General features: G+C 42.9%; 2 protein-coding genes across 2 annotated transcripts in view; one reads left to right on the top strand and one right to left on the bottom strand.

The window, feature by feature from the left end:
• Positions 1-3,222: 3,222 nt before the first annotated feature.
• Positions 3,223-10,213, top strand: BIRC7 (baculoviral IAP repeat containing 7; the record flags this gene model as incomplete). Its single annotated transcript, XM_084296386.1, has 7 exons — positions 3,223-3,739; positions 6,426-6,525; positions 7,148-7,226; positions 7,324-7,369; positions 8,329-8,544; positions 9,456-9,512; positions 10,017-10,213. The coding sequence occupies 7 exons, from the start codon at positions 3,223-3,225 to the stop codon at positions 10,211-10,213; spliced, it is 1,212 nt and encodes a 403-aa protein (XP_084152512.1).
• Positions 10,214-12,629: 2,416 nt separating this feature from the next.
• Positions 12,630-14,807, bottom strand: part of NKAIN4 (sodium/potassium transporting ATPase interacting 4) — a 47,117-nt gene continuing 44,939 nt past the window's right edge. The window contains exon 7 of the mRNA XM_084296496.1: positions 12,630-14,063. Within this exon, the coding sequence (XP_084152622.1) occupies positions 14,054-14,063 (10 nt within the window). The 3' untranslated portion in view covers positions 12,630-14,053. The remainder of the gene's footprint in view (positions 14,064-14,807) is intronic.

Raw genomic sequence — 14,807 nt, forward strand, 5'->3', positions numbered from 1 at the left:
AATTTCATATATAAGCACTGCCCCCTACTGCTCAAGGGATTTTCATAAATGTGTATTTAATTAAAAATGTTTCAACAACAGAATGTTTAATTAAAATATTTGTATAGGCTTGCCTGTAAGAAAAGGACATCTTCTTAGAAGAAAGTTCCCAATTTATCATTTTATGAGCATAAAACACCTGTGCTCTTACGTTAACAGAAGCAATTTGTTTTCTCAAATGCATAGTTTAGAATAAGATGCATGCATCTTCTCAGGCAGAAAGTTAGTAGAGACAACCACATTTCCAAGTAACTGCACCTCTCAAGACTGACCTTAAAGTCCTTCCTTCTGAATTATGACCACGGGAAAGCAAAGGAATAGAAAGATTTCAAGTTGTAAAGGTGACAGTAGCAAAAGAATTAGTGTTTATCCCCAAAGTAAGGGCAACATGATCTATTCAAGCACTCTTCAGTAAATTCTTGTTGCTATTGTCTTTCATTTTATGGTACATTTTCTTGGAAATTGTAAGGTGCAAAGCATGTATGTGTGAGTGCAAGGTGAAGAAGATAGAGTGATGCTATTGTAGTCACAGCATTACTGCAAGCACTTTGTGAGCTGCTGTCACGCCCCTGTGTGACATCGTGGCAGATTTGATGTATGTCATAACTTAACATCTGACAGTCTCCTTTTAAAATATGATTATGTTTGTCTCTATTGTATGAAATGGAAATTAAAGAAGAAATCGTAATTGCACACAACATCAGCAATTTAGGAAAATCACTAGTCCTACTGAGAACCCTTTTACTTCCAGCAGTGATCAATGTTCCCAAGGCTCCCACGCTTTTCTGGCATGGCACAGATCAGTGTCAGCTGCTGTGGTTTGAAAGCAACTCCCCCAGAGGACTGCAGTGCACTAGTGGTGTTTGGACCTGACTCAGCTGATAACGAAATTCCTCTGTTTCAGTGGGGCTTTTGAAAACTGTCTTAACATGGCTAGACATTTGCTATGGAGGATAATTTGTGCCCACTGAGACTCCATTACATTGTCAGGGCCTAAAAAGATTTCAGTGGACATCAGAATCAGACTAGTTAATCCTTAGACCACACTTCTGAGGTAGAAGATGCAGTAATACTTATTTGAGGGACAGGGAAACTGAGGCACAGTCTTTGACAGCTTAAATCTTCCAAGTCTCTAAGCAGCTCCTTCACTCAATTGCCTATTGGAATTGGAACTATTGGAAGGCTGCTTTAATACCTGCAAAAACAAGAACATGCTGAAGGCAGCTGTACTTGAGATGTATGATAGAGCCATCCAAGCACAAAGCCTTTTAGCACCACACTATCATAGTCACTGCTATTATTACCATGTGTACATTTTAGTGATTATCTGTACATCTGCAGGAGCGCTAAAACAGATTCTGTTTCTTCATAAGCATGGTGTTTAAGTCACAGCTGCTAACTGAAAAAAAAAAAAAAAAAAAAAACATATAAAAAGGACAAAAAAGTGATTTCCCTAGGAGATGGTAGAGCAGAAGGGCTGGGTGTTATGAAGTCCTGCTCAGTCTCTATATCTAGTGGCAAAAACACTACAGCAAAACAGGAGGAGTGCAAGTATTATCTTAAGTCAAGATGCCACAGCTAATATGCTAGGTTTTAACCATGTCACAGGACTTACTTGTTTCTTAGCATCAAGCAGTTCTTTTCTGGAAAAACCCCAGGATCAACTTCACATCCTCACCAGCTGACTTGCATTGAGAAAATTTGGGCTATTAGGCCGAGAGAGAATTTCAGTGCAAACCCAACCAATCAGGGAAAAAGATGCTTTAGAAATGGCCACTGTGCCAGGCAGCACCACTAGCCTTGTGTGAGGGCTTCTGCTCACTTGGAGAAAGGTCTCTGTGGTGTGGAGGTGAGGCGAGGATTGCCTGAAACTTAGGTTGGGAGGGCTTTGGTTATTGGAAGTTGTTTGTAATTTACTTCAGGTAAGTGAGGTGTGTGTTTTTTTTGTGCTTTTGTTTCCCTAATTGTAGAAAATTGTTGATGTTAGCTGTAATGTGGCTTTGAAAGTATGTTGCTAAGTAGGTGTAAGCAGAGGATAGTGAGAGAGTATTATCTTTTATTTGGGCAATAGCTATTTAATGTATTGAGTTGGTGTGGAGTGTTGTTATTAGCTATTTATATGCTTTGTAGAAGATTTAATGCCTTTAAAGTAGGCAAACCATAGCAGCTATGTTTTTTTTTTTTTTCTGTAAGCTAAAACTAAACATATGTTTCTTCTTCCTGTGCCACGTCTTTTTTATAAAAAAAAAAAAAATCAGCTGGTAAGCTTTTGGGTGGAGTAACTCTCTTTTCCTTTTACTGTGAAGCTTGTTCAATGCTCTATTCTGTTAGTCATCTTCTGGGGGGCAATCAATTTGATTCTCTTATATGAGTGTATGACCCTTCAAAGTGTGTTTACAAGCCATGTAGAAAGTGTTCAAAGCAGTAGCTGAGCTGCAGCCTAAGTTTTGCAGGGGATGGCCCTTCCCTTAGGTAGGACGGGGACTTAGATAACTGGGCATTTGTTAACTTTAATTTCCCCTTGTGTAGAACTAGCACAGGCAGAAAGTGTCTTATCTTTCCTTGAGTTAAGGCTGCCTTTCTTTATCAATTGAACTTAATTATTTTGGGCTGTTTCCTGGAGAGTTCTCTGTAACAGGGATATTTCTCTGTTATGTGAATTTGGCATAATGAGGTTATGAGTAGCCTGGTACTGTGAACTGGATGTGATCTCCGTGTTTGCTTGGCTGTAGCTGTTTTCTGCCCTGTCTCTTTTTTATGAGCAAAAATGCAGTCTGTTTAATGCTAGTGTGAAGGCTGAGCAAAATGATTGGGGATTTATCTCACAGATCTGAGGCTGAAAGCTGGATTGGCTCTGCAAGAGGTAGCATAGGTTTTGCTCTCCTCCTTTACTATCTGTTCCCACAAGCATCTCTCCGGTAAACTGGCAGAGGGGATCAGAAAGTGCAGGTCTCCTCCATTCAGACATGCTAGCAAGGGCTCAGCAAAGTACACAAACACCAGATCTGCGATTAGGCTGCAATTCTGAAACAAGCTCGGTGTTGTCGAGAGCACGAGATTTCCAGAATATGCGTGGGGGTGAGCAGGGGGGATGTAGGACAAATAATGCAGGGTGAGTGCTGTCTGACCCTGGGAATCCAGCTGACTGCTCTGGATTATCTCATTCTCTTTCAGAACGAGGGCATGGCGGACACAGTACCAGCAGAGGCTTCTCTCAGGACTGCTCACTTCGAGCTCTTCAATTTCAGCATGAGGGACAAAGCAAGAAGACTGAGGACTTTTTCCCAGTGGCCAGACAGGTCACCGGTGCCTGCCTTGGATTTGGCTGAGGCTGGGTTTTATTTTGTGGGTCCAGAAGACCGCGTACAGTGCTTCTGTTGTGGTGGTATCCTGAAGGATTGGAAAGCTGGCGATTGCCCGATGTTGGAGCACCTGAAGTTCTTCCCTTTCTGTGAATTTCTTTTCCATGGGACTGTGCAGAACCAGCAACAGCTTCCTCTCCAGGGAATATTTGACTGTGTGGATGGGCAGCTCCTCAGCCTCCTGCAGTGGATGGACATTGAGGAGGTAGCCGTGCCCAATCTGCCAGCACACCCAGAAATGGTGACAGAGGAGATGAGGCTGTCAACATTTCAGAACTGGCCGCAAAGTAGTGAGATGCGTCCCGAGCAACTGGCTGGAGCAGGATATTTTTACACAGGTAGGAACACCTAAGAAAGTCTCTTTCCATCTGTGTAATGTTGTGAAAGTATGTTTGTGTACAGTGCTTCCTGGGAACCCATAGCTAAATCTGAATTTACTGTACCAAATGCTGGAGGAAATGCAGAAGCAGAAGACTTGGCTAGAGAGAGGAGTTGACCGTGTCTTGTGCAAGTTTTGCTTACCTGAAACAGTCTGAAGAGCAAACAACAAAAGCTCTGCAGGGGCTGTAACTGAGTACTTGAGATTGCTGGCTAACAGCACAGTGTGAGTGTTTTATCCACGCTGCACATCAACCTAACATACTCTGCCAAAGCCCTCAAAGAAGCATGCTGTCCTCTGCAAGTGTGGTCCCCTGTAAAGCAGGATCAGTTGCATTTCTACCTTGCTGTCACACGATATCTTCGTGAATGTGCTGCTGATTTGGGATCCTGCAGCACTTTAAGATGCCTGCCTATTGGTGCTGCTTCCTTAGATGATGCTTGTAGCTTTATGCTGAAGTATTTACCAGCACTTTGGTGGTGAAACGTTTCTGGCTCTGTTCTGGTGATACGAATGTGTATGTGAGCTGGTATCTTTACACCAGTTTGTAGCTCCTAGACGTGGAAGCAAACCTGATGAATTAGCACCTTTTTTAGCTGAAGCTCTACTTTGAAATCCGCAGTGTTTCTTAAAACTCTTATTCGAGGTAGTTTTTGAAGATGTGTTTAATGTTATTGCTCGCCCAGATACTTGCAAGTACACCTGGTATGGTTAGAAACCACATCCTTCCTTCTGCACGTGCTGCTTTATGTACTGCTTGGGCAGAAGACCCTCCTATGCTGAACTCTGGTTTTGGGTACTGATGAATCCACTAGTAAGTCTGCCTTTCCCCTTACTGACAGGAATGGAAGGATGATGTGTTTTAAGCATATATTTTACTGGAATTAATGGGTGTTGAACCTATTTATTGCTTGCACTTTTAGAAGGGTTTGAGGCACTTCCTTTGTATGCCATGTTTTGTGTAAGCCCAGGCTCGCACCTCAGCCTTCTCAAAAATCCAACTCAAGGAAATCTATAGGTAGATAACCCATTTGTGGCTCACGTTCATAAGTAATAAGGACACTGGACTTGTATTACCAAACTAGAAAAGATGCTTTTTTGAGCAAAATATGTAATGTTTCTTGTTATCATATGAATTTATGGTGGTTCCTCCTTGAAAGCTTTGCTGGATAGGTATCAAGTCAGAGAAAGTGTGAATCCAGCTTCCTGGATTGAGCAGTTGGAGGAAATCCTTCTAGTATAATCATGATTGACTGTAATTAAATGTTGTGGGTGGGAAATCCTTTTTTTGTGATCTAATGTAGTGATAATTGTGTTAGAAATGTTCCTTCTTCCATGTGATGAAGGGATCTGTGGGTTTCATATCTGCACATCAGTAACTGAGATGTGGAGGGAAGTGGCAGTCTGCATCTACAGACTAAAGTTCCCTCTGAGAAAAATCCTGGGTATCACGAATGTCTCATGCTCTCATCATTGCAGTAAAACTGACTTGCCCCTTTCTCCATTTGAGTACTATTTCTTAGCAAGGCTGCCCTTTCCTTTCATCTCTAAATGTTGTGATTGCTGCATCTCAAATCTGCACCTCTGGCCTGCACGTAGGAAGGTCTGTCTAAATAACTGACCTGCTCCTCTTAGCTTGAGTTAAATAAGTTTGTTTGCTAATGGCTTTCTACTTCTGTAAGACTTTCACTGAAGCTTTGTAACCTCAATCTTGTGGTAAATGCAGTTAAATACTAAAAATCTGCACCTGTCTGCTCACAGCAGGGAGCAGCATGTCTGTAGCAGAAGAGCATCAGCTACTTCAGTTTACCTGCTGCTGTTTCTCTGTTCCTTGAAATTTAATAAGGACAGAAGACCAGCTTGACCAGGAGCACGGGATAAACTGTAAAGCACTGTTTGCAGCTAAAAGCTGCCTTGTGCTGGACTTGATTTCTCTCTTGCAGATCTGCTGTTTAAGAGCCCCCCACAAAGGCTCACCTGGGGACTGTTAGGCAGCAGCCTGTGATGGCAATCCTCTGCTGCCACTTAAGCTGGAGAGCAGTGGAACCAAATGCTCAAAATAAGCCAAATGGTGCCCTGATGTTCAGAAGATCATGTCTCTGACCCAAATTTACTGAAATTGTTCAGGCTGCACTGAAACTTCCATCATCCTTAGGGCAGTGTAGAGAAATCAAAGCCAAGCACAGCTGAGAACTAATCAGATTGTGAAGAGACCTGCAGTAGCAAGGTGGGGAGCTCGGGACCATATTGCCATAAAACTTTATGCTTATGGGATAGCAGATGTGTGTGTTGTCTGCTGGTTCTGGCAGATCATGGTTAGAAATGGTGTGTTTATAGGTATAACTGCTTATAGCTGTGCTCTAAATGTAGGTGTGTGTGCACGTGAACTAGATGATCACATGTGGGCTGTTAGCTTGTGACCCAGCTCTGGAATCATCTCAGCCAGCTGCAGCTCTGGGATTTCTGACTATCTTTGGATTTCCTGCCTCTAAACAACTTGTACAATGCTGATAAATTTGTCATGTGCTCAACTGGTCTGTCCTGGAGTCTGGGGTTTGTGCTGAATCTCTCCCCAGCTTCTCATCTAGGGCTAGGGGAGCATCAGGTGATGTGAGATCTCATACACTGTTTGATGTCTCTTTCAGGACAAGGGGATGTGGTGAGGTGTTATTACTGTAATGGAAGTGTGAGGAACTGGGCTGTTGGAGATGACCCGTGGAGGGAGCATGCCAAATGGAATCCAAGGTAACTTGGTCTTGGCTGACAAATCTGTCTTGTAGCAAGGCCAAAAGGCACATTGTGTGTGTTGTAGTGTGTGTTTTTCTTATTCCATGAGACAAAAGTACCACCAGCTGAGGGACAAGGCAGTCAGACACAGGTGTACAAGTAAAGGGTGCTGCTTCCAGGCCCTGTTATAGATTAGTTTCTAGGTTTTTCTACCTGGCTAGAGCCAGGTGGGAAGCTAGTTGAGTAAATTCTGTTATGTTTAACTGCATAAGCTGTTGCTATAGTCTGTAACCATCTCAAAGTCTCTGAAACATTGAGAGGTTCCAAATCCTTAAGGCCAAAGTTCCAGGGTAAGGGACCATCTTCAGGTTTTAGTAGTGGGCCAAGACAGAAAACTTGTTTGTAGGTCTGCCACTTAGTCTGTGTTATTCTCTTCACCTGTGGGAGAACCAAAGGTTGGCCTGACAACTTAATCATGTCTCCTCACCTGCTGACTCTCCTATTTCTCCTAAAATGTAGTGTGTGTGTGTGTGTGTGTGTGTGTGTGTGTGTGTGTGTTCGGAGTCTCTCTCCATGTGTTGTCTTAAAGCCAGCTCTTGAGATACCCTGTACTAATGTATTTAAAACTTTCTGCTTGCAGGTGTGAATTTCTGTTGGGGTCGAGGGGGAGAGAATTTGTTAACAGTGTTCAGGAGTCCTTTGCCAGTGCTCGCCCTTCAGTAAGTCATGAATATTTTGTGTGTAGTGAATGGGAGTTTGTTAGCTGAAGTCTGGTGTATGTGCTGCTCTTCTGTGACCATCCTGTGATGTTTTCAGGGACGTTCCAGGGATCAGACTGAACAAGACTCTTCTGCTTCCCAAGGTTGGTGCTGTAATTACGTGGAGTCTTGTCTTCTGTCAAAAGTGGTGTTTGTTCTTCCACCTCACCCCAGCTTCTGTGCACTCTGTAGACTTGGTGTTTTTGAGAGGTGTTTTGATGTTCTAGAAGCAGTTTCTCTTTATCCTTAGGAAATGGTCTCTAGCACAAGAAGCAAATGTACTTGCTCTTAAGACCTTTTATCCTGTTCAAAACAGAACATTCAGCTAGTCTGGATGATGATGTGACTTTTGGCTGCTTGCCTAACCCTACCTGGACTTGTTGGTGCTCTGATGGTTCTGTTTCTGTCTGTGGAGTTGTTCAGACTGCAGCGTTTGAAGTGTATTCAGTAGACCAGAGAACAGCTAGAAGGTCCCAGCTTGGTTCTGGGGATCTATTACCATCTGTTATTTGCTGCTGAAAACTTAAGTAGGTGAAATTTGGCTTGTGTAACTGTGGAAAACTGATTTCCTTATGCTCTTGAAGAGCTTGTCCACTAGGTGAGCTTAAAGATTTATGCCTTTGAACAGGCTGCCAGCTGAATTTCCCACTTAGTGTTAACTGATGAATGGTTGAGCTAGATTATGAGGTGAGAGAGGCTTCAATTTGAGTGTTCTTGATCTTCATGAAAGCAGTTCTGAGGCTTCTGTTCTGGGATATGAAAACAAGATTCTGGACTAGGGCCAGACATGGAGACTTCATTCTCTGGCACTGTCCAATAAAACACCTGAAGTTAGTCTCCTGGCTCTCATGGAATTGCTTTCAATGACTTGTGAGTTATGGTTGGAAGTAAAAGCTGTAAATCTTGATGCTGGTCTGCCTATATAGATAACTTGAGGAATGTTGTGAAATTAATGCCACTTCATATATGAATGACTTCAGAGAGCGGCATGCTCTTTGCCCAGTTACCCTCCCCTGCTTTTTTTTTTTTTTTTTTGGTGAAGTATCTGCTCACTGCTTTACAGATCTTCTAAGGAACTGGAGATCGCTGTCCCTTCCTTCTGTGGATCCGTTTTCTGTAGCACGCAATGTCCTGGAGATGGGCTTTGACCCATTCTTGATGCTTAGCCTGGTAGGCAACAAGTACATGCTGACTGGGACTCACTACCTGTCTGAGTCTGAACTGATTTCTGATCTGCTCCAGCTAGATTTGGAAGAGAACAGTGTGAAGGAAAGCAGAGGTATGCCTGATTTGCCCACCCATGCTCTTGATGGAAGTTTAACCTCTCATTCACTTAATCTTGAGCACTGTTGGGACTGTCCTGAGGGTCTGCCTCCTCTCTTCCTAGGCTGGAATTAACAGCAGTCATGCACCTAAGCCTGAAGAGGCTGAAGAATAAGGGGCTGTGATTACTGTAGTATCAGTAACTGCACCTCTCCAGTAGGCTGTGGTGTAGCAGACAGTATTGAAGCTGTCTGCCCGTAACTGCAGTAGCAGATGAACATTGTAGGGTTTCTGCACAAACTCACATCCTCACATCAGTTGATGCAGATGGGCGGACAGAGGCAGTTGTGTGAAGCAAGGCTTTTAGGATGAATGTGTACTCTAAGCCTATTTGAAATCCAATCAAGGACTTCATCAAAAATACCCATAGTTCTGTTTGGATAATGTGTCTTATTTATGTCTGTCTTGTGTTACTTGTCTTATGGAGTCTCTGTGACAAGTGAAGTTTATCTAAGATGTAGTTTCCCATAGACTTTTTCTGGTACAAGCCTACTTTCCAAAGCTCCTGTCTCTGTATCAGCAGGCCACCCCTTTAGCTAAAGCAAAAAAATAAAATGACTCTCTCAAAGGTGAGAGTGATTAAATAGTGAGTGAGCAGGTGCTGACTCCTGCTGTCTGATAGATAAACCACCTCTGAGGAGAGAATTCGATTTGGACATATGCCAACCTCCTTACAAAAATACAGTGCCATAAGCACCAGAAAGCATTGGCTTGACCAGGCTGAGTGCATGAGGTTAACAGTTCTGTAAACAAGTGCTTGACTGAGTGGCACTGACATCAAGGACATCACATCTCTTTCAACAGTGCCCTCTGAAGAGGGAAGGAAGGGGTAGCATTTTAATGCCATCTTCTCTCCTGGTTCTACAGATGCTGAAACCTCATGGTCAAGAGAAGAAATGCAGTCTGAGCAACAAAAGGAACAAGGTGCACTGGGGTGACAGTGGTGGGTGAGGGAACTGCCTGGATACAGTCAGGATAGGTTTTTATAGGAACAGCAGCAGTGGTTATTGTATTTGTTGGTTTTAATCCTGAGAAGGAATGTGTAGCAGTCCAAATGGTGGTGGAACACAGGGACCTTGTTGAGGAATTAGATTTCCTTTGTGAAGCAGGCTATTATTTTAAAATAGCTTTTTTTAATCAGGGATGTTACATATCTTTATACTGCAATATTGACACTTGTCCCTATTCAGTCCAACATGATTAGATATGCTGAGCCTTAGGTAGGTAAGAGTGAGTCTGTAATAGCTGTAGCTTTTCAGTTTGAGTGAAATTTGCCTGAGAAAGGTACTTCTGACACTTTACCAGTCAGTCACTGAACAAAATGATGAGCAAATTGCTTTGTGACTACTTAAGGTGACAGGACTGGCCCTCTAGAGCTGTCATGATACTAACTCTTTGGGTTTTCTCTTTTTTTTGGTGAAGAAGCAGCTCCGCTGAGCACGGAAGAACAGCTCCGCCGCTTGCAAGAGGAAAGGACATGCAAAGTGTGCATGGAGAGAGACGTGTCTGTTGTGTTTGTTCCATGTGGCCACCTGGTAGCTTGTAGAGAGTGTGCCCTCAACTTGAGACTGTGCCCGATCTGCAGAGCAGTCATCCGGCAGAGTGTGAGGACTTTCATGTCCTGAGCTATGATGTGCTAAAGAGGAAACATTAATCTATGCAATCCACTCATAAAACAGAGGAAGAAAAGTAGTTTAATACTGTCTTATTTGCAGGGCAGCCTGGCCTAAAACTTAGCCAGTGCCAGGAGGCACATTTAATAAAGTGGTGATTTTTAAATGTAATATTCTGTCATGTAGCAAATAAAGGTTTGCCAGTACTATAGCTTGCTAACTGCAGGGGAAAAATGTCTTTAAATTAGCTGTTCTTTCACTGAATAAAAGGCTTATCTTACAGAGATCTGAGTATCTGATTCTTGTATGTGCCCTGCTGGTGGGGATCCCACAATGTCAGAGAGGAATCAAGTTGTAGGTAACACTGAAGGATGGAAATCCAAGTTAGAGAAGCATGAGAGGGAGAAACAACCTTATACCATCCACCAGTTTCCTTGGGAATTCACAGAAGATATTGTGAGGGACCTGCAGACTCCTAACCCCCAAAAGAAGGGAGGAGGATAAGGACCAAGCATGCCAAGTTGTGTAAGTGGGAATAATTCTGCATCTGAATGTGACTGAGAGATTTGATACCTGTTACTTAAACACAGCTGTGAAGACTGGAGCACGAGCTCTGGAGTCACTTGTTTAGGTCCAACCCCAGGCACTGAACAGGGTCAAAGCCTCATCTCCTTAACTTTAAGGTGTCAGGTAAATATTAATGCAGCTTTTCGCAATGATGAGAAATTACCAGCTGAGCAGTTTAAACTCTCGAACTCCAAGGAGCTGGTGGGTCTCCTGCCAGCCAGCAGCTTTTGCAGTGAGCAGAGCTGTACCACTGTGCTAAATTAAGCATTGCATCTGGGTTCAAGCTATCATTGGCTTTATTTTGCCACTAAAAATAGCAGCGAAAGCTGCATACATTTTAAGTGGGCGTGCTAATCTGTAGAGGGGAAAACAGCTCAGTGTTGGATTAGTGTTATTTCCTCTTAAACTTCAGCTCTGCATAGCTGGAACACAGCCTGAGCATCAACGGGATGACAGGAGGCTAAACTGGCCAGCTATTTCTAGGCTTTTTTTTATTATTATTAAAGTTGGTTTGACTAGCAGTAGTCCCAAGCGATGCCTGTCACCAACAGAGGGCACTCCTAACCTCTGGTAAAAACCCACTTGAGCAAAGCTTTCAGTTGCTCCTAATCTCACAGCTTGCTGGAGATGCAAACGGAGTTTCTGCCCTAACAGAATAGTTATTGTGTAGTCTTGCAGTACTGACAGTAGTAGGTCTAGCACAAGCAGACCAGCAGGAAGGGCTGTGAGAGCATGAAGAAGGAATGTCTTTGCTAACAAAACCCAAAGGAGGTAATTAAGCGTGGAATATGATGTGTAGTGTCTTGTCTCGCTTTGTCTTCTCAGAGTGACTTTTTTCATAGCAGTTGCCAATACTAAATATTAGAAGCTCACCTGATCCTTTGTATTACTTCTAGTGAAAGGCGTGTAATTACCTGTGTTCATCATTGAATGGGAAGGGTAGTTGTTGAGAAGCTATTCAGTCATCAGTCCTGTATACAATTAATCTTTACTGCAGGATTTTGAAGTCAAGAGGCATGCTGTTAAGTGCACAGCTCTGTGCTTAGTCCTGTTAAAGTACTTAGCAAGGGTTTTCAGGTTTTTGTAGTAGCTGTGGCATTAAGTCTCAGTCAGATGAGAGAGTATTAAACATACAGACGACAAAATAACTTGAGGAATTCCTTTCTGACTTTGCGCTACCATCTAGAATAATTCCCCTGTGTAGTAATTCCTTTGCTAAATGATTAGTGAAACACTTCAGTTCTTCAGAGCTGAAACATTGCTTTCTCCACCACTTGTGCTGAGTTTTGGTTCTTCTCAAACAGGGCCAGTGAAGAATGCTGGCATCTGATGGAATTTCTGAGGAAAAGATTTTTATTAAACCAGGGAGTGTAAATTCAGGATTTTCTAATCATTTATCTGGGGCCTCTAAAATTCATTTTCCCTTTAAGTTTTAATGCAAAAATCTTGATGATGAGCACTCTTTTTCTACCCCTTTAGGGAACACCAAGCAGGGCAAGTAGGGAAGTGTAATATAGGAATGGGCTGAATCAAAGTAGAGGTGGAGAAAGTGCTAAGCAGCTGTGTACCCACACTGCTATGCCACCTCTCTGAATGGTGTAATAACTTGTGTTCTGCTTTTTTTTTTTTTTTTTTAAGTTGGCACAGCACTGAAGGTAGAGGTAGTATGTTTGGTCAGGCAGAGCTTTTTCTTCCTCAAATTGAGGAAACTAGTGGCAAAGCAGCAACTCCCAGCTGTCTGTTCTGCTCCATCAGAAGCTGTGGCTTGGACTGGCCAGAAGGAAAAACACCCTTAGAAAACTTCAGGAACATGCTGCTTGTATCTGCACCTGATCAGAACATGAAATGTTTGGCTGCAGTAGGCATCTGGAAATATAAATTGTGTATATTCTATTAGCACTAATTTTATAGAACAGCATTTTGTTTCCTGGATCCCTTCCGAATGGGACAAATAAAGGTGCGTCATTTTGTTGTTGACTTTAGCACTTAATGTTTTTATTTCTTTTTCCATCCTTCCACCACACTTTCCTTCCCTAGCATGGCTTCTGGCTTGACTCCTCTGTGAAGCACTGTTCAGAAATCCCAAGGAATCTTGGACTAGGCAAGACAAAGAATTACGACAGCATGTGGAGTGTACCAGCCAAGGAATGCCATGAATGGCTGGATGAGAGCTCTCGCTGCTTGACACGTAACATGCTAGGAGATTTAGTTAACAAAACTGACACTTTTTTAATTGCTGCAACTCATTAATGCAACTTAATTACAGTTATATCACCCCTTTCCTAGTCCCTGTTCCCTCCCGTCCAAGTTATCCTATCACAGAAATGCCTTCCAGCAAGAAGCTGTTGGGGCTGTGCCCGAAGCGTGGCTGTGTGGTGAAGAAAGCAGGAACAAAAATGTGATCCAGGAGGAACCAGGGGTGTTTTCCAGGGTCCTGCAGCAGGTAGCAGTTGTGCATACGGTTACACCAGTGTTAATTTAATGTGGATGGGCAAACCCAGAGTAAGCTACAGCTGCTCTGAGAATGGCTTGGCACGTTGAAATGGGGCTAAGCTCCGTGCTGAGTAAAGATTTGGTGCTTGTGCTAGTTTTTTTTAGCTGTTTAGCATTTATAGTACTTAAGTCACAGAACATTGAAGTCAGTTCTTACTACTAAGGAGTGAATAACTGATAAAGAGCAGAAGAGGGGAAGAGAGTCCTGGGTGAGGGGAAGAAAGGGAAGAGCTCTCATCTATAACTTAAAAAAAAAAAAAAAGTTGAGGGTGTGCAAGGAGCCTAAACAACTCAAATGCAAATAGCCCTTACCTAGTTCTATACAGGCAGGGAAGACTTGAGGTTGTGTTAAGGGATTTAGGCTCTTTCCAGAACAAGGGAAAGGAGAAGGGAAGAAACTAACTACAAAACATGAGATGTCCCAGGGTGTTATGGTGTTTCCTTCTCTATGGATCCGTGGCAGAAGGAAGCAGCTCTGACTTCTACTGTATCTCTTGAGAGAGGCTCCTGGTGAACTTCTTCTGCCTGAGGTCTTCAGGCTGCTGCCATCTGTTGGCGAGTACCACCAGGCTATGGTAGGAATGGTTCATCAGGGCACTTGTAGAGTTAAGAACAGACTGCGTGGTCATCCTTCGGTGTACATTCATTGCATATGAAAAGAAGAGAAGGAACAACAAATGGAATGGAGTTCTCCATCCTGCATTTCCTCTGCTGGAGATCCAGGCCACAGGGGATTGTTTCCTGCAGCACCTTTGGAGTGCAAGATTTATCCATCCTCTGGCTCTTCTTTATTTACGCAGGCCTGTAGAGGAAAAAGTGAGGCAGGGCATCAATACGGAGCTCGTATTAAACTTGAGTTAAACTGTGAAGACGAGGACAAAATTGGTTTTGCTTTTTTCCCTGTTGTGGGCTTTTAAATACAATGGGTTACAAATGAGGAATAGGACTGAGATCAGAGGTAATGGGGTTAATTAGTGTGCAAGTTTGGAAAGAATGTTATGGATATACCAGACCTGAATAGACTGCAGTTAGATGAAGGAATAGTTATGAGCTGGAGTGTTAGGTCCATGGATCTTCAGCCTTTGGAGCTGCTTAAAATTTGGTTAGGAATTTTAAAAGCTAGGGGCATCTCTGGAATGAGGTAGCTTCTTAAAGCACATCACTGCAATTTCAGTGCTGAAGCATCAGTATAAGCATATCTACTTTTGTAGCCAGCATTAAGGATGAGTGAAGGCTTTCAGCTGAAACATCACCTCTTAAACATGCAGCTTCAGGTTGATCAAAACAGTTTGCAAATTCAGGTTGATATTCAGCAAATGTTTTTGTTGGGGGGAAGGGGGGGAAGTCTACCTAGAAAGAAAAGCAGAAGGATTTTGATGTATGTAGTGTTGTGTTCTTGTTTTCCAAAGTGGGCTTAGTATCTTGGTCATTTAAAAAAAAAAAGTTTGGAGGAAAAAATGAATCCTAAAGAAGTTTTAGTTTTTCCCACTCCCTCCCACGGTGTTTCAGTCTAGCTATTTGCGTACTTGTACCTCTCAGAAGAGCT

This window comes from Netta rufina (assembly GCF_964035555.1).
Source record: "Netta rufina genome assembly, chromosome: 16".
Classification (NCBI taxonomy): Eukaryota; Metazoa; Chordata; class Aves; order Anseriformes; family Anatidae; genus Netta; species Netta rufina.